The sequence below is a fragment of the Carassius auratus genome, chromosome 1 (genome assembly GCF_003368295.1).
Source record: "Carassius auratus strain Wakin chromosome 1, ASM336829v1, whole genome shotgun sequence".
NCBI classification, from domain to species: domain Eukaryota; kingdom Metazoa; phylum Chordata; class Actinopteri; order Cypriniformes; family Cyprinidae; genus Carassius; species Carassius auratus.
The window spans coordinates 6,956,556-6,976,957 of record NC_039243.1 but is presented as its reverse complement, the minus strand read 5'-3'; the positions used below and the strand labels follow the sequence as shown (position 1 = coordinate 6,976,957).

The following is a 20,402-nucleotide window of genomic DNA, read 5'->3' as shown; positions in this document are numbered from 1 at the left end:
ATAAGGGATGTGTATTTTAGTTATGGAAATGACATATTCTGAGTTTTGATATTTAAGAGATGGTCGTGTTTTTGACTGGCCATTGGGTCAGTTTTGACATGCAGACCGGAGCAAGAAATCAAGTTTCAGTTAAAGCATCTGTTTTTCTTCAACTATCAGTTTCACAATCATTCTAACGCTAATGACTTCTTCTGAGGTGAATGGCTTGCTTCAATGCCACACCTTTTTTTTTTAAATAAATTAAAAATGTAGACAGACAACATTTGGCTGAGCATTATAAGCTCTGACAACATGATGAGAAGTGTAGATTTACAACCTAACAGACCTCAGAGGATCTACCAAAAAAAAAAAAAAAAAAAAAAAAACTATACCAACAAGAAATTAAAAAGAGAATATAAAAGAGAGAAAGAAAACAGGAAATATTTTGTTATGTTCAGTATGTGTTCATACACCTTTTCTCACAAAGTTAACTGTCCTGAAAAGCTGCAAATAAGCATCCATTACAAAATCTGTTCACATTACTGATGTTTTGGAGTATTGTATTGGGGTTGACTGCTCATCTATTTGAACTAAGTCAGCTAGAATATGTTAAACTTACTTGTGAAAGGGTTGAAGAAGATATAAAATATAGTACAAGTCAGAGTATCATGTTTAACATACAGTATGATGTTGTAATAGTGAAAGTTGTCATCTGTATTCTGTGTCAAATTTAAACAAAAGGAATGTGACACAGCCGGTCAAATGTTGTTTTACCGTCATGCATAATATCTGCACTCACACGCTACTAACCTGAAAAGTTAAAAATAGCAATCCATTATATAATCTATTTAGAACTGACACTATTGATGTATCTGTGTATTATATTGGTATTTACAGCGATGTAAATATTGGCTGCTCATCTTTGTGCTGCAGCTTGAAGACGGCAAACATACTCTGTTGAAATGGTGGTAATGCTTTAGATTACAGCCTGCAATGTAATGCATAATCAAACAGAATTTACAGTGTACCTATTTGTAACTATAGATTAGGTGTAAGGGAACAATATGCAACGTTTGGGGAATAAGGGGGTAATAACCTGCCAAATTCTAAAGCATTCATACTGTAAGAATTTTATAACTAAAGGGCACCAATTCTGAAATTATGTGGCATGTATTGAGATTGAAATTTTCAGCGTAAGCATAACTTACAGCTGTATGTACGTGTAGGTAAACGGAAACAATGTGCAATGTTTAAAGGATACGGAGGTAATGACATGGAAAATGAAAAGTATTTATACTGTTAGTATTTCATAAGTACCACAAATATGTGATGCAGTATGTTTTTACACTACGTACTGGGTACTTATTGCATTATAATGGGATATATAAATTATTTATATATATATATATATATATATATATATATATATATATATATATATATATATATATATATATATATATATATATATATATATGACTGATAAAAATAGTAAACTCTAGTATATTATAGTAGGCTATAATTTTGTAATTATAGAAAAGTTTAAAACCACCAGTCTTTATTAAAAGTTACCTCAGTTTACTTAAGAATATACGCTGTAGTATTTACTAGTGTTTCTTTATGTGGGATCATGGAGATTAAGTTTAAATTTAAGATTAAGATAAAGTATGGGGGAATGATGACACCAGTGTCTGCTATGATTTGGTTTAGGAATTTCTGTATGAAAATTTATCTGATGAAAGAGCATTGCATTTGGTCATCTCGGCAGCGAGCTCGTCAGCAGTCCCATTGAGATGAAATACAGTGGAAAACTACGTACAGCTGTAAATTATGCTTACACTGAAAATTCCAATCTGTGTGTCATACATACCATGTCATTTCAGAATAGGTGCCCTTTAGTTATAAAATACTTACAGTATAAATGCTTCAGAATTTAGCAAGTTGTTTCCCCCTTATTCCCCAAACGTTGCATATTGTTCCCTTACACCTATGATTGTGGAGGTAGACAATAAATAGGTAAGCTGTAAATTCTGTTTAATTACGCAGGCTGTAATCTAAAGTGTTACTGAAATGTTTCAAGTAGTGATACAGTTAATACAGCTAGCAGTTGGTTAGTCAGCTAGTTGGCTAGTTGTTTGGATAGTTACATAGCTAGTTAATTAGTTTTGGCTAGTTAACAAGTTAGTTTAACAAGTTTCAGTTTAGTTAGCTAGTTAGTTGGTTGGCTAGTTAACTATTTGTCTAGTCAGTTTCACGAGTTCACGCTTATATTTAATTAGCTGAGGTATGGTATCCGTATTTGGCGTGCTGTCCGGGGAAGGGCTCCGAGCTCGGGAATGGCCCGAACCTAGAGTACCCCCCCTCCCCGTCTAATTATAAAGTGAACTCGAAGTGAGGAGATGGGGTGCGGGGGCTGATATAATTTTCTGAGAAGTCATCTCGTTGGCGGGCCGGAAGGGCAAATGGCTTACCGAGAGCCCATGAAGCCTCCGACTGGAGATTAAGACTCAGGACGAAGGACGTCTGGGTCCTATTGGTTTGGCAGGTAAAAAAAGGTTTTTGGGCTGACCAACAAGAAGACTCTTGCAACATCTGATGGGAGGTTGATACTCACGACATCGGATGGATGAGACTCGCTTGCGGCCAGCAAGTATGGAACCCGACCGGAAGTACTCTCGCCGATGTCTAACGGAAGCACACGCATCAGACAGGTAAGCCTCGCCGGACGGGGAGAGGAAAAGAAAACCAGTGCTGGGAGGCTCACACTGCACTCGATGGGGTATCATCAACTCAGAAAATCAAATGGGCAAGCCTCGCCAGGCGGGTGGAAAAGATGTGAGGGTAGAGGAGTTTTTTTTTTTTTTGACAGTATTTGGCAGGAGGTTGAGACTTGTGGTGTCGGACGGTTAAGCCTCACCTGTCGTCAAATGGAAAGGTAAAGTCATGTGGCCGGGATAATTTCGCCGACACCTGACGGGGGCTCACACGATCGAATGGGTAAGTCTCGCCAACCATAGACTGGAAAGTGAGGTTGTCTGGCCAGGAGGCTCTCGGCGACGTTCAACGGGAGCACACACGATCAAACGGGTACGCCTCTCTGACCATAGAAAAGGCAAAGGTGAGTTTGTCTAGTCAGGAGACTCTTGCCGACGTCCGACGGGATATTGTACTCACCGCATTGAACGGGTAAGCCTCTCTGGGTGAAAGTTGGAAAGGTAAAGTAGTGTGGTCAGGAGGCTCTCACCAGCATCCAACAGGAACTTCGTGCTTGCTGTATCTGCTGAGTCAGCATTGCAGGCCGTAGGATGGAAGAGGTAAGTTTGGGTGGCCGTGGGCCTCTTGCCGACGTCCGATGGGAGCAAGTACTTGCAGCATCGGACGGGAAAGCCTCGACGACCGTAGAAATGGAAAAGGAGGTTCTTGCCGGCCTCCCACGGGATCTGGATAGTGCATGGTGGCTGTAAGGAGAAAGGAAAGGTAGTCTGGCCAGGAGGCTCTCGCCGGCATCCATTGGGAGAACACGCATCGAATGGGTAAGCCTCGCTGGCCGAAGGATGGAAAAGGGAAGTTTGTCAAGTCAGGAGATTCTCGCAGAAATCCGATGGGAGCTTCCTACTCACGGCATCGAATGTGTAAATCTCTCTGGGCGTAGAAGGAAAGGTAAGTTGTGTGGCCAGGAAACTCTCGCCCACATTCGATGGGAGCACGCCCATCGAATGGATAAGTCTTGCTGGCCGTAGGAAGAAAAGGTATGGTTTACCTAGCCTGGAGACTCTCGGCAAAGTTAATTATTTAGCTAGTCAGTTAGTTGAATTGTTAAACTAGTTCTTTGGTTGCATAGTTGATTAGCTTGTTAGTTTTAGCTACTTATCAAGACAGTTAAGTTTATTTATTTAGGTAGTTAATTAATTTTAGTTTTTCTGACCCTTCTGTGTGAACATTGACACAGCACATGAGTGAATAAATGTATCTGGTTAAATTACAAAGAAAATACCTGGGAATAAAAATCATCTAGAGCTCCAGCTAATGACATGATCTTTTTCACAGGTGATTCACAGGAGCTGAGGAATGCGCTGCTGGGAGTCTGTGGAGCTGGAAAGAGTTCGACTGCAAATGCAATACTGTGTCGAGAGGCATTTAAAGAGAGCAGAACCAGAGAGACTGAGAAACAGACAGGAAGAGTAGAAGACAGAAAAATCTCCATCATCGACACGCCAGGATTCTTCAACACTCAACTGACTGAGGAAGAGATGAAGAATGAGATGATGAAGAGTATGTTCCTCTGTTATCCTGGTCCTCACCTGCTCCTGCTCGTCATCAACCTGAAGACCTTCAGAGAGGAGCAGAGGAACCTCGTGGAGCAAGTTCAGGAGAACTTTGGAGCTCAGGCTTTGAAGTTCACAATGGTGCTTTTTGTTGGAAGAGAAAAAATTCCAAATAGACAATGGAAGCTTCTTATAGATAGTAGAAGGTTTCAGGAGTTAGTCGGTCACTGCAGAGGACAGTATCATGCATTCAACAGTAAAAATGACATTATTCCAACTCACATAACAAAACTTCTAGAGAGGATTGATGAAATCATCAAACAAAATGATGGCCAGCATTACGACATTGGCATTTATTTAAGAGTTCCAATAAACTACAGAAAAGGACAGATGAAACAAGAGAAAGAAATAAAAGTTCAAGCAACTAAACAAGAGCAGATTATAGTGTGGGAGTCGAGTAATATGTACACTGTAAAAGAAAAGGACACAGCAAATGTTGTGACTGAAAATAAAGATTTTATTTCTCATGTGACACAAATTGAGAGAACTGAATTAAATGTAGACAGACACTCTAGAGATCCACAAGAAAACAAGGATAATGAAGAAAAGGTAGTCAAACCACCAGCAAAATCACTGAGAAATAACTTTGAACACAAAGGAGAAACAAATACAGTCCAGAAACTAGAAGAATACAGAAAATGTGACCAGAAGAAACAACAGACAGAGAGAGAACAACATCCAACCCAAACAGATGAGAACAGTTTTATTACACTTTTCCCAAATATCATGACATACTTCTGAAAAACTAAACTTATGTCTTATTTTTCTGCTCTAAAACTATCTGGGTCTCCGTCTCAGAGTGCATCCAGAGCAAACACACAAAACCTGGCGAGTGCACAGATCTCAGGATCGTGATGGTGGGGAAAACTGGAGCTGGAAAGAGTTCATCAGGAAACACCATCCTGGGACAGAAAACTTTTAAAGAAGAATTTTCTACTGAATCTGTGACTTTGAAATGCCAAAGGCATGAGCAGACAGTAGAAGGTAGAAACATATCAGTGATCGACACTCCAGGACTGTCTGATACATCAATCAATCAGTGAAGAACAACTGAAGAAGGAATTAGTGAAGTGTGTAGAAATGTCTGTTCCTGGTCCTCATGTGTTTCTGCTGGTCATCAGACTGGATGACAGATTCACAGATGAAGAGAAAAACACAGTCAAATGGATTCAGAAGAACTTTGGAGAAGAAGCTGCACGTTACACCATCGTTCTGTTCACTAGAGGAGATCAGTTAGAAAAGGAAAAACTAACTATTGTGGAATTTCTGACAGAAAACAAGCAGATTGGAGAACTAGTTAAACAGTGTAAAGGGCATTATCTTATGTTCAATAATAAAAAAGAAAACAATCCATCACAGGTAACTGAACTGCTGGAGAAGATTGACACAATGGTGAAGGAGAACGGAGGAGAGCATTACACTAATGAGATGTACCAGGAAGCTCAGATAAAAATCTGTGAAGAAGAGAAAAAGAAGAGAGAAGAAGAGGAGAGACAGAAGTTGGAAGAGGAGGAAAAGATAAGAGAAGAGGAAAGATATAGACTGAAAAAGGTGGCCTTAATGGGAACATGTGTAGTAGTGGGTGCAGGAGCAGCAGCTGTAGTTGGTGGAGGGACACTTGGTCCAGTTTTAATCTCAGGAGCAGCAGCTGCAGGAGGCGCAGCTCTGACCTCTGGTTGTAAAGAAGAGAAATGTGAAGCTCTGATCTCAGGAGCAGCAGCTGCAGGAGGCGCAGCTCTGAAATCTGTTGTTAAAGGAGAGACACTGTCTGAAGCTGTAATCTCAGCAGTAGTAGCTGCTGGAGAAGAAGCTCTGACCTCTGGTTGTAAAGAAGAGAAATGTGAAGCTCTGATCTCAGGAGCAGCAGCTGCAGGAGGCGCAGCTCTGAAATCTGTTGTTAAAGGAGAGACACTGTCTGAAGCTTTAATGGCAGGAGCAGCGGCTGCTGGAAATGCAGCACTGCAATCTGTTACTGGTGGAGCATCAATACCTGCAGCTTTAATGGGAGGGAGGAGCAAATAATCCAGTTTCTGTTAAAGCAAATCTTTCTCCTTGAAACATCAGTTCAATCATTGTAATGCTGTACTGACATCTTATGAGGTGAATGGCTTATTTTTCTTTGCCATGCTCTTAAAAATGTAAACTGATATAAGTGATATAATAAATCGATGAATTAAAAAAAAAGAAAAAAAAAAAAGCCATGACTTCACTGGCCAGCTAGACTTGAATGATCGCATATTCTGCTCACTTACCAGAAATACAATGCATGTGACTATCAACAAGAAAATAAAATAGAATATATTATATCATGTTCCACTAAGAAAGTGTTAAGTGAATGCAGTGTACAGTAGATTTGAGACTCAGTCTTATTAAATCACTTGTGACTTGATAGTTTAAACATGTGCCACATTGTTCTCTTTGCATTAAAATAATATTATTTATTAATTATATTTTGAGTATTGTAATGTGATCAAATTGATTGTCATCCAATTCAATCAGCATGTGTTGTATGAAAGCATAACATATAAGATAAATGCATCTTGATATGCATTAACTGAAATTTTTTATAAATGTCCGTGTTTTCCTTCTTGGGCTTTAGCTTTTCTAAGATTGAAAAATGACTTTCTGCAATAACGAAGATCATTTACTTAACTTCATATTTTCAAAACCTGCTTGAGTTTCCTCTCTCCGTGGAAGTCAAAAGGCAGCTCTTTTCCGTTTATCAAAGGATTTATGTATATATTGCAGCATATGGTTTTCTGAGTTCAAAAACTGAGCAAACCTAGTTAACTTCTGAGGTAAGAGACTACACATACTCAAGAGGCCTCGATCAAAAACATACTTTGGCATGTTCTTTATACTGACAGGTGTCAGATATTCAGCCAATGGGTGGTGATGACTGATTATGATTCTTTTATTTTAAGTACGAGGCAGTTTAGCCACTTCTAGTTTCGCTCATTTGAGTTCAGACAGACGGAGAGACTCTAAACAACGAAACTGCAAGAGACATAATGGCATCTAAACATAAAGGTTAGTCTGACTAAACCTAACATGAACAGTCACTTTAATACAATTTTGAGAATTGAATTATACTGTGTTTTTTTGGTATCTGACCACACCTATGGCTTTAAGGTTATGAGAAACCTACAGGCAGGTGAGTTTGAACAAGGTTGTAGTTGAACTCTGCAGGAAGGTGGACCTCGGGGGCCAGAGCTGAGAACCAATGCATTAGTGTATATAATGGATAAAATATGATATGATGTTACCAAAATAATGGTGAAGCTTTGTCTTTTGTGTGAAGCTTGAACAACCATCTGTAATTAAAAGGAATGTGACAGAGCCTGTTAGCTGCTAAAAAATGTTGTTTCAACCTTTCTCATAATTACTCATGATGTTAACTAACCTGTAAACCTAATACAAAAAGCAAACAGGGCTCTAAGAATTGACAGCTAACATACTGCACAACCCTACCAGCTGGTTTAAGTGACACTAAAAGCAACCGTCCATCACTAAATAAATAAAATAAATCTAAGTCCCAGATTAAAATGCAAGACTGGACTGTTTTAACTGACATAAGCTTGCACAGACTGATCTTAAAATATGTTGGTGCCATTGTTTTGTATGAAGATGCACATAAGTAATGTTGTTTTCTGGTGCATGTTTATTAAAGGTACTTATGGTGCACTTGAAGTTTTGAAAATTGAGACAAAAAAAAAAAGAGAGAGAGAGAGAGAGAGAGAGAGAGAGAGAGAGAGAGAGAGAGAGAGAGAGAGAGAGAGAGAGATTTAGGCAGGGCAGAGGGGCCGATGCTGTATATATTTGGTTTCTCCCCCAACAGATGTGATCTCACTCTAAATTTTAATAAAACTTGGGAGCCCTGGTTGTTAGTTAGCAGTACGTTACTTTGCTAGTTGTTAGTCAGCAGTAAGTTAGTTGTTAGTTAGCAGTATACAGCAAAATCACAGATTTAAATCAACTCTGCTCAGAATGCATATTGTCCCAATCTGCAGAGTTAAAATAATAAGAATAATTTTTTACATTTTGATTATTTCATATCAGAGTATGAGAAAGGAAATGAAAAGGATGTATCAGTATTGTTTTAATTTATATAGCAGTGTAATGGAGTACAAACTTCATAATCATGGTTAAGAAGGAGGCGGGAACCGGAAAACATTACAATAAAACTTAATAAACTTAAAAACTAAATAAACACAAAACAGCGCGACAGCCCCTCACGGACGACTGCCACACACAAACAAAAACCAACCACTAAATAAAACCCAGGCCTTGTCCTCTCTTGTCCTTCACTGTCGCTGCTCCTCTTTTGTATCCTTCTGATCTCCTCCGTGAGACTCGAGACCAGTGAGTGGAGCAGGTGTCGCTCATTTCCCAATCACTCCACCGGCCCCGCCCCACTCATCACAGATGCATGACAAGTCAATTATTGTTACATATATTTATCTGTCATGCAGTTGATAAATGACACCTGCAGTAGGCTAATGTGTCTGCTGAGTGCCATTTAAATTTTTATTGACTACATTGCAAAGCATAGACTTTTCCTCCCATTTATTTCAGGAAAATATGCTGCTCCTCATTATTTTAAAGTGAAATCAAGAAACTTTTAATTCTACCAGCCAAGGCAAGGCAAGGCAAGAAAAGTTTATTTATATAGCACATTTCGTACACAATGGTAATTCAAAGTGCTTCACATAAAATAAAGTAAAATAATAATGAAGAAAAATAATAACAAGAATAAAACAAGCAATTTTAAAACTTTTAAAATTATTAAAAAATGTACTTATTTAAAATTAATTTAAAACAGTTCGAAAATGATTTACATCAAAACAACTGAAAATAAGCGCAATCAGTTCGGACATTTCACAGTGCTCATTCAATAAATGCACAGCTAAACAGATGGGTTTTGAGTCTAGATTTAAATGTGACTAGTGTTTTAGCACATCTGATCTCTTCTGGAAGCTGATTCCAACTGCGGGCAGCATAGTAACTAAAGGCGGACTCCTCTTGTTTTGTGTGAACTCTTGGTATTTCTAACTGACTCGATCCTAGTGATCTGAGTGGTCTGTTAGGTTTATATTCAGTAAACATATCTGCAATATATTTCGGTCCTAGGTCATTTAGTGACTTATATACGAGTAAAAGTACTTTAAAATCAATCCTAAATGTAACTGGAAGCCAGTGTAAGGACCTGAGGACTGGTGTGATATGCTCAGATTTTCTGGTTCTTGTCAGTATCCTGGCAGCAGCATTCTGGATAAGCTGCAGCTGTCTAATGATCTTTTTGGGAAGGCCGGTGAAGAGCCCATTAAAATAGTCCACCCTGCTGGTGATAAAAGCATGAACAAGTTTCTCCAAGTCTTGGCTGGAAACAAAACATCTAATTCTTGCAGAGATGTATAAAGTACTCGAGACCCAGACTTGAGTAAAAGTACAAGTGCTCTATCAAAAAAGTGACTTGAGTAGAAGTTGAAGTGCTCTTTAAGCACCACACTTAAGTAGAAGTACTAAAGTATTCAACATTTTGTTGTACTTAAGTATTGCAAGTAGTCTATTTTAAAATTTACTACTGAAATTTAGTACTGAAAGTAAAAGTACAAGTATTATGTTATGTAGTTATTAAAGAAAGTTTGAACATATTGTTTTTACTATTTCAAATGATTAACCTAAAGGACCATCACAATTCCTTTGACTGTAACTTTTTTAAACAAAAAACTGATTTTGCCCAATTTGCAAAATTATGTCATTAATAACTTACCCTCATGTTGTTTCAAACATGTAAGACCTCCGTTTATTTTTGGAACACAGTTTAAGATATTTTAGATTTAGTCCGAGAGCTCAGTCCCTCCATTGAAGCTGTGTGTACGGTATACTGTCCATGTCCAGAAAGGTAAGAAAAACATCTTCAAAGTAGTCCATGTGACATCAGAGGGTCAGTTAAATATAAAAAATAGCAAAAACTATGACTTTATTTAGCATTGTCTTCTCTTCTGTGTCTGTTGTAAGACAGTTCAAAACAAAGCAGTTTGTGATATCCGGTTCGTGAACGAATAATTAGATGTAACCGGATCTTTTTGAAACAGTTCACCAAATCGAACTGAATCGTTTTAAACGGTTCGCGTCTCCAATACGCATTAATCCACAAATGACAAAAGCTGTTAACTTGTTCAATGTGGCTGACACGCCCCATGACTTAAAACAAACCAATATCCCGGAGTAATTAATTTACTCAAACAGTACACTGACTGAACTGATGTGAAGAGAGAACTGAAGATGAACACCGAGCCGAGCCAGATAACGAACAACAGACTGACACGTTCTCGAGTCAAGAACCGTTTACGAATTCATGTCCGATTCGAGAACTGAGGAGCTGATGATACTGCACATGTGTGATTCAGCGTGAAGCAAACTGACAACACAGAGCATCTGAACCGAACTGATTCTTTTGGTGATTGATTCTGAACTGATTCTGTGCTAATGTTATGAGCGATATAAACCGAAGGCTTGCAATCATCGCCAATGACGTCATTACGTCAAGCGCAAAAGAACTGGTGAACTGTTTTCTTCAATCGGTTTATTGAATCGAACTGTCAGAAAGAACTACTGGTGATCCGGAAACCGATGCAACCGGTTCTTGACTCGTGAACGAGTCATTATCTGGCTCGGCTCGGTGTTCATCTCTCTCTTCACAGCAGTTCAGTCAGCATGCGCTTGATTCGCTCAATGATGTGCCAGCTTCATCAAACCTGCCATCTACAGTTCTGGCAGTGGTAATGTGGGTTTGTAATGGAATGATTCGTAACATTTTTATAATTGTAACGAGTAACGATGCAGCACATAAAAAAAAGATATCGGAGTAAAAGTATTAAACTCATAGAAAATATGTACTGAAGTAAAAGTGGAAGTAGGGGAAAAAAACAATACTCTAGTAAAGTACAGATACCGCCTTTTAGTACTTAAGTACAGTAGTGAAGTAGTTCTACTTCGTTACTATACATCTCTGAATTCTTGCAATGTTTTTTAAATGATAGTATGCTGATTTAGTTATTACTTTGACATGACTACTGAAACCAAGATCTTTCTCCAGAATCACACCAAGATTCCTGACTTTAGTTTTAGTTGTTTGACCCCTAGAGCCAAGGTATGCATTCGCCTTGAAAACTTCATCTTTTTTTCCCAAATGCAATGACTTCCGTTTTTTCCTTGTTTAACTGAAGAAAGTTCTGGCACATCCAACTATTAATTTCATCAATGCATTGGCAGAGGGAGTCAATGGGGCTGTAGTCATTTGGAGATAAGGCCAGGTTAATCTGGGTATCATCAGCATAGCTGTGATAGGCAGTTTGGTTCTTTCTCATTATTTGAATTAGTGGAAAAATATACAGGCTAAACAAGAGCGGTGCAATAATTGAGCCTTGTGGGACTCCACATGTCATGGACGTCCACTTAGACTTATGCTCTCCTAGACTCACACAATAGCCTCTCCCTTCTAAGTATGACCTGGACCATTTGAGTACCATCACAGAAAGCCTGACACAGTTTTCCAGTCTCTCTAGTAGTATGTTATGATCGACAGTGTCAAATGCAGCATTGAGATCTAGCAATACCAGCACCAATATTTTGCCAGAGTCACAATTTAAGTGAATATAATACATTAGCTAAATGAGTGCTGTCTCTGTGCTGTGATGTGGTCGAAAACCATATTGAAAATTGTCCAGGTATCCATTTGAGTTTAAGTATTTATTCAGCTGATTAAAAACTACCAGTGATGATTCTGAAAGACATAACTGTAATCTGTTGCTATAGAAATGAACACAATTTTATGCGCATCATGCTCTTATTTTAATGCAGTTGTTAAGATTGTGGTTATTTCATCAAACAGTTTCATACATTTTAACAGCATTAAGTTAAACTTTTATATATCATTCAATGGTAGCCTACTATTTAGAGATCAGTGATGCGCATACATTTTAGACACTCTGTCTGTGAATAGAATGCTTTATTAATAATTTGTTTACTGAGTTTGGTCTTTTTAAAAAAACTGTTTTAATGCATAAGGCCATGTACTTTCACATTTTAGAATGTCCCAATGATTCATTCGTGAATTTGTCTGGTCCAGAAGGTTAAACTTAAATCTTGTAAAACTGCTCAGTGTTTTTAGCTTTTTAAACAGCATACTCTGTCCTACACCAAATACGCACACATTTCCTGTCATGTAGGTATGGGGCGGGGCAACACAAGCAGCCCCACCCCAGGTGCAGCTCCGTCTCGATATGCAGGCTGCAGCCTGGTGTACTAGATCCGTTCTATGGATACTGATGCAGGTAGAGCACTGGATGGATGACAATTTCGCTAAGATTGTTTCAAGATACAAAGCAAAATACGTTTACAAAATGCATTCGTGAACAAGTGTTTCTATTGAAATAGCAAAAAGATATCTGGGACTGAAAAACTGACATGTTAGAATCAAAGAAGCATCTAAGAACTTAATGGCATGATGTTTTTCACAGGTGATTCACAGGAGCTGAGGATTGTGCTGCTGGGAGTCTGTGGAGCTAGAAAGAGTTCAACTGCAAATGGGATATTGGGTCGAGAGGCATTTAAAGAGAGCAGAACCAGAGAGAGTGAGAAACAGACAGGAAGAGTAGAAGACAGAAACATCTCCATCATCGACACGCCAGGATTCTTCAACACTCAACTGACCGATGAAGAGATGAAGAGTCAGATGATGAAGAGTCTGTATCTCTCTGATCCCGGTCCTCATGTGTTCCTGCTCGTCATCAACCTGGAGACCTTTGAGGAGGATGAGAGGAACGTTGTGGAAGAAATTCTGGAGAATTTTGGAGCTCAAGCTTTGAAGTTCACAATGGTGCTGTTCATTGGAATAGAACAAATGTCGAAAAGAGACCTGACAGCCTTTACATTTTCTCAAAAGTTTCAAGAACTAGTCAGACACTGCAGAAGTAAATATCATGTGATCAACAGTAAAAATGAGATGAATCAATCTCACATCGCAGAGCTTCTAGAGAAGATTGATGAAATCATCAAACAGAATAATGACCATCATTATGATAATGAGATTTACTTACAGTATCAAACAAAGAGCAGGAAAGAAAGGAATAAACAACAAGAGAAGAATGGAAGAACAAATGTGCAAGAGACGAAACAAGAACAGGTAATAGTGCGGGACAAGATTCGCAAGTACACTGTAAAAGAAAAGGAAACAACAAATGTTGTGACTGAAAAGAAAAATTGTGTTTCTCATGTGAGAAAAATTGAGACAATTGAATTAAATGTAGACAGACACTCTAGAGATCCACAAGAAAACAAGGATGATGAAGAAGAGGTAGTCAAACCACCAGCAAAATCACTGAGAAATAACTTTGAACACAAAGGAGAAACAAATACAGTCCAGAAACTAGAAGAATACAGAAGAAGAAAATGTGACCAGAAGAAACAACAGACAGAGACAGAACTACATCCAACCCAAACAGGTGAGAACAGCTTTATTACAATTTTACCAAATATCATGACATACTTCTGAAAAACTAAATGAAGCTTATTTTGTTTGTCTGTTGTCAAACTCAGTCTCAGAGTGCATCCAGAGCAAACACTCAAAACCTGGCGAGTGCACAGATCTCAGGATTGTGATGGTGGGGAAAACTGGAGCTGGAAAGAGTGCATCAGGAAACACCATCCTGGGAGAAAAGATATTTGTAGAAAAATTCTCAGCTGAATCTGTGACTAAGACATGCCAACAGCATCAGCAGAAAACAGGTCGATTAATCTCAGTGATCGACACTCCAGGACTGTCTGATACATCAATCAGTGAAGAACAACTGAAGAAGGAATTAGTGAAGTGTGTAGAAATGTCTGTTCCTGGTCCTCATGTGTTTCTGCTGGTCATCAGACTGGATGACAGATTCACAGATGAAGAGAAAAACACAGTCAAATGGATTCAGAAGAACTTTGGAGAAGAAGCTGCACGTTACACCATCGTTCTGTTCACTAGAGGAGATCAGTTAGAAAAGGAAAAACTAACTATTGTGGAATTTCTGACAGAAAACAAGCAGATTGGAGAACTAGTTAAACAGTGTAAAGGGCATTATCATGTGTTCAATAATAAAAAAGAAAACAATCCATCACAGGTAACTGAACTGCTGGAGAAGATTGACACAATGGTGAAGGAGAACGGAGGAGAGCATTACACTAATGAGATGTACCAGGAAGCTCAGATAAAAATCTGTGAAGAAGAGAAAAAGAAGAGAGAAGAAGAGGAGAGACAGAAGTTGGAAGAGGAGGAAAAGATAAGAGAAGAGGAAAGATATAGACTGAAAAAGGTGGCCTTAATGGGAACATGTGTAGTAGTGGGTGCAGGAGCAGCAGCTGTAGTTGGTGGAGGGACACTTGGTCCAGTTTTAATCTCAGGAGCAGCAGCTGCAGGAGGCGCAGCTCTGACCTCTGTTGTTAAAGGAAAGACATCTGAAGTTTTAATCTCAGGAGCAGCAGCTGCAGGAGGCGCAGCTCTGACCTCTGTTGTTAAAGGAGAGACACTGTCTGAAGCCGTAATCTCAGCAGTAGTAGCTGCTGGAGAAGAAGCTCTGACCTCTGGTTGTAAAGAAGAGAAATGTGAAGCTCTGATCTCAGGAGCAGCAGCTGCAGGAGGCGCAGCTCTGAAATCTGTTGTTAAAGGAGAGACACTGTCTGAAGCTTTAATGGCAGGAGCAGCGGCTGCTGGAAATGCAGCACTGCAATCTGTTACTGGTGGAGCATCAATACCTGCAGCTTTAAAAATTTAATATGAAGAAAAAACAGCATGAAACATAATTTAACAGTAATAAACTAATTAATTTACAGGAAACAAACTGTAGAAAAACAGTTATTTACTGGCACCCCTGCTGCCAGTAAATAACTGTTTTTCTACAGTTTGTTGCCGTAAATTAATGGTTGCCAGCAAAAAAAGTGTTTTTCTACAGTTTGTTGCTGTTAAGTCAAGGAAAAACAGTAATATACTGTTAAATGTAAATGTCAGATTTACCAAATGAAAAAAAAAAAAAAATAACTAAAATATTTGTGAAAATCCATAGAAAAATATTTATGCAAAGGCATACACTGATAATGAGAGTAAATACTGAACTCAACTGTATTAATGTTTTGACAAGAGAGATCTGTTAGTTTAATGCAGTTTTGTTGTTCACCATTGTTCTGGAGAGTAGAACCTTTGCTTCAGTCAATGATGAGCCAAAATTTCAGATTTTCTGCTGCTTTATATAAAGATGCTGATACAGTGGTGATCTCTGTGTTAAGTACTTCAGCACATACATGTGTGCTATAGCTGACAATTAACTGTAGTGATTTAAGTTAAAGTCATGCATTTCGTTTCTTTACTACTACACATTAAGTGATTGCATTTTTATATTAAGAAATATTCCTTCTCAGTGGACTCAAATGGAATAAGTTCATAGTACTAACATCATAGGAATGCTAGCTTTTAAACTCGAACTGTTTGAAGCAGTGGGAGTGGAGTTAATTTCCATGGTATAATTTACGGTAAAATATTGTAAAACAAAATAAGAGTGGTAAATTAATGGTTGAAAGCTGTAAATTAACAGTACTTTACTGGTGCCATGCTGCCAGTAAATTACTGTTATTTAACGGCACTATTTTTTACAGTGTAAGGTACCATTAAAGTATAATATTACAAGATACACAATGAGGTAAAGTGCAACAGAATGTTAATATATTGTAAGTAAGCTACTACACATATATGACAGAATAAACTTTAATTAATTTTACCTCAGATGAAACATTGTTAAAATAATCGATATGGGCTGTTTTTTACTGTTGTTTTTCCTGTCTTTTTTTACACCTTAATGGTATTTAATACTTTAACATTTTATTAGAGTTTTCTGTTAAGTATGTGCAATGTTTTAATGCATGCACGTCGCGAAAACAACTAATGTCATCACGCAATGCAAATTACAAGCATGTTTTTTTTTTTTTCTGGTTAGGAAAACGTCGTAAGTAAGTGAGTAAACTTTAAATAAATGTGCGTGAGTTGCGACTGATGGTGACTGACTGGACAGTAGGAGAGATTTTATTCTGCAAGAATAAATAAAGAATTTGTGTATTCAGGATGATATTTATTTCTGTCTGCAAATATTAATTATCAGATGTTTACTGTGTATATAATGTACTTGGTAAATAGGTCTATAGTTGATATCCCATCAGTTTTCTAGTCAGAGTTTCTGGTTTAACTCCCTCTTGTGGTCATTGTCCTGATGCTCAGGCGGCAGAAAAATAAATAAACTGTACCATGTGTGAAGGTTTGTAAAACAGTTTACCAATCTGTCCACATGGATGTAAATTGATGATCTGTACCCACAGTTTAAAATCCGTCCCCACGGATTGTAAAACCGTGTGCACAGTTTATTTATTTTTCTCTTCCCACAACCTAGGGGGGCTCCGTAGAAAAGGATAAGGATGAGGATGAAGACTCTGAGGCGAAAAGTGTGGACGAATACGATAGTAAAAGAAAGATAAAAAGAAAAGAAGCAAAAAGAAAAGCAAAATAAAACAAAACAGTGACTTATTTATTATTCACATTCTCATATTCTTCACTTCACATACAAATGTGAAGTCAAATATTCATTGAATCCAAACAATGATGATATTACAGTTTTTTTCAATTGCTTACACACTAAAATTAGTACTTTCCCACAATTAGCAAAACCTTACACTTAAGGAACAAAACACCGGGCTAGATTTACACAACTGTAAGTACATTGTCAGCTTCACACTTTTTGCAAAACATTACACACAGTGATTTGCAAAACACTTAACACACTTGTATGCATGTGACACAGAAATTTATCATGATGTAATTTCTTTGCAATTTCAAAGCAAAGGCTTTCAAATGAGCACACCCATGAACCAATTGGTTAAACACAGGCACCAGGTGTGCACACACACTGGTGCTTAATTGTAGACACACCAATCAGGTTAAAGCACTATAAAAAGGCAACAGGTAAGTTCACCTGTCTTCAACAAAAATGAATGGTGTCAGAGGAAGAGGTAGAGTGTGGATGAGAGGGGGAATCCAGAGAGTACCAGGTGGAGGAAGAGGCCGAAGAAGAAGAGGAAGAGGAAGACCTGGAGGAGGGGTAGGACATGCCCAAAGAAGAAGACAACCAAATCTGTGTAACGAAATTCGTGCTACAATTGTGAACCATGTAATAAACCACTAACTAACACTGAGGGAGGCTGGATTGAGAGTACAGCCTAACCTCAGCAGGTACACGGTGGCATCAATAGTTCGGACATTTCGTCAAGAGCACAGGTGAGAAACTTCTCTTCAGTCAACAGAAAATCCATTGCTTACTGCATGTACTATATCAACAGTACTGTATATATACTCTATATTTTGGTACTGTATAAATTTCCTATATGTATCATTTTACATTAAGCTGTGCATTTTGTTTGGTGCAAAAAGTCAAACTTGTCATGTTAAATGTTAGATATATGTTAATTAAAACACAAAACATTATTTCCCCCGATTTATATCTGCAAGGTGTTTGTTACACATTCTCCCTGAGTTAACATCAGTAATTATGTCATCAATAACCTTTAATGGAATGTAAATGCATATCCAAGCTTAGCTGCACAAGTCTGTGAGGGCAATGGAAAAGAACATTGGTGTACCCAGGGCAGGCTTAATAACAATAAGTCTTGTATGGTTGTCTATTTACAATAAACATTATAGTGCTGTCAAACCTACAGTAGCTTAATTTGTGGAGGACGAAGACAAAGCACCCATTTGGTAAATGAGCCAGTGAGAAATAACTTTTAAGTAGGGTCCAGTGACTTTTCGATACTTTTAAAACGGTACCGGTGCCTAAAAAAAAGAACCACAAAAAAAATATGGACATTATTAAAGAACATTACAAATATTTAAAATAAATCCATAGCTTTCACCTTGCTCTCATTTCCCAAGTTGTGCTTCCCTTAATCTAAAGCTAATAAATGTATTTCATGATCTGGGTCATTATTTAATACAAAACCACACATAATGTTTCTACTGTATCCCTGTCAATCTCTCTGATATTTAGTTAAAATGAGTGCTGTCTGTCACTGTCTTTAATCATTCTTTATGAAGTAGCAACAATGTCATTTTTAAAATACTGTACTGTGCAAAAGTCTTAGGCACATTAGTATTTTCACCCCAAAAAAGGGTTGTAAGCCAGTTATTTATATATTTTTCTTTAGTGTGTCAGTAGGAATTAGTTTGCCATTAATTTTAATAATAATCTAGTGCAATTAGAAGTAAAAAGTAAGAAGTAAAGTAGAAGTAAAACGTCGGCTGAAAAATAATTACTCAAGTAAAGTATAGATACCCAAAATGTATACTTAAGTAATGTAACTAAGTATTTGTACTTCGTTACTTGACACCTCTGGATAAACGGTATAGTGTTAGTGTATGTGAGAGTGTTTGATAGTGTGTGTGTGTGTGTGTGAGAGAGAGACACAGTATAGTGTTAGTGTATGAGAGAGTGTTTGATAGTATTTGTGTGTGTGTGTGTGTGAGAGAGAGAGAGAGAGAGAGAGAGAGAGAGTATAGTGTTAGTGTATGAGAATTTGATAGTTTGTGAGTAAAATTTTAAATATGACACCCATTCGAAACCATCCTTCAAGATTGTAATTTAATTTAGTTTAATTTAGCCACCTAGTGTTCACAATTATAAATACATGTGAACACAGAAAGTCATAAAACTTGGTGTCTCTAAATGGTGTTCTTTAAGTAAATGTGTCTTTTACCACCTTATTTTTTTCCCCCTCTTGTATTTGTCCCCACTATTCACCTCCTCATCGAAATACATTTGTTCCTTCTCTATTTCTTTCTTTGCCCAGACTCCAGATATCATTGACATTACCATTTGAAGCAGAGACCCGATCTACTCTTTGATCTGTTGTGTCCCGAATAATCAAATCTGTCATCACTCAGTTTACATGTGAAATCTGGACATGAGAGACCATTACAGGTGTTTTCATGTATTCTATCGGAAACTCATGTTCATCCTCTGACGCCAGCAACACCTGAGGACACTGAGACCACAGCTTCAGGTTCAGACAATACAAAATACTGCTGAACGGCCATTAATATACAGCTGATTTCATGTCACAGAATCAATATGTTTGGATGCTAGATGTCATCGTTTCAGATGATCGAAAAACATATACAAGTTTCTTCAAATTGCAACTGTTGATCCTATTGATGTAATACTATACTCTCATTCTGGCGTAATAATCAAGGAACTTTGCAGCCGTACCATGGGTACAACAAGGGGTGTCCCCGACTAAGGATTTTTATATAGTTGAATCGGAATTTTCGAATTTTGCCGATATCCGACTGATAGTCGAATCATATATGTTTGGGGATGGGGCTAAATACATTAACAAGAGTCAAGTCAGACATTCGACTAACATAATTACTGATGTTAACTCAGGGAGAATGTGTAACAAACACCTTGCAGATATAAACGGGGGGAAATAATGTTTTGTGTTTTGATTAACAGATAGCTAACACTTAACATCGACGGAACTTTTTTTACAATAGTGCTCTCATTATAGCGTTAGCCTAAAACTTTAGCATGTTCTGCATTTCTGTTTTGAGATGCGCGCGCATTGAGCATTTGATAGCAAGTTTTTAATCAATGGGATTCAACTTATAATTTCATCTAGAGTATGCTTTATTTATACAACATAACATTACATACAAGACTTAAAAGCTATTTGCAAAAAGAGCCTGAATGCACATGAACGTGTCTGCGGGCTCTGAATGCGAGCTCCTTTTGTGGACTCGTTCTTCACAAAACAATGCAGAAACACGTCAGCTAAACTCAAAAAATTCATAGCGTTTTAGTATAATGGTCTTCTCATTATAATAGTATTAGTATGTATATAACAGTCCCAGTCATAGTTATTAATATTCTACATTGTAGTTTGACTTGCTCGCGCTGTGTGCTGAAGAGATATCAACGTAGTGCTACAATGAAGCCCTTGACTCAAAACCAAATGCATATTATA

General features: G+C 37.8%; 2 protein-coding genes and 1 pseudogene across 2 annotated transcripts; all 3 read left to right on the top strand.

The window, feature by feature from the left end:
• Window positions 1-5,109: 5,109 nt before the first annotated feature.
• LOC113108880 (GTPase IMAP family member 7-like) lies at window positions 5,110-6,326 on the top strand (annotated as a pseudogene).
• A 959-nt stretch (window positions 6,327-7,285) lies between these two features.
• On the top strand, window positions 7,286-13,669 carry LOC113108878 (GTPase IMAP family member 4-like). The gene is made up of 3 exons (XM_026272274.1): window positions 7,286-7,334; window positions 12,830-13,527; window positions 13,619-13,669. The coding sequence occupies exons 1-3, from the start codon at window positions 7,316-7,318 to the stop codon at window positions 13,667-13,669; spliced, it is 768 nt and encodes a 255-aa protein (XP_026128059.1). The 5' UTR covers window positions 7,286-7,315.
• Window positions 13,670-13,948: 279 nt separating this feature from the next.
• On the top strand, window positions 13,949-15,118 carry LOC113108877 (immune-associated nucleotide-binding protein 1-like). The gene has a single exon (XM_026272258.1). It carries the CDS (start codon window positions 13,970-13,972, stop codon window positions 15,116-15,118), a length of 1,149 nt encoding a protein of 382 aa, XP_026128043.1. The 5' UTR covers window positions 13,949-13,969.
• Window positions 15,119-20,402: the final 5,284 nt, after the last annotated feature.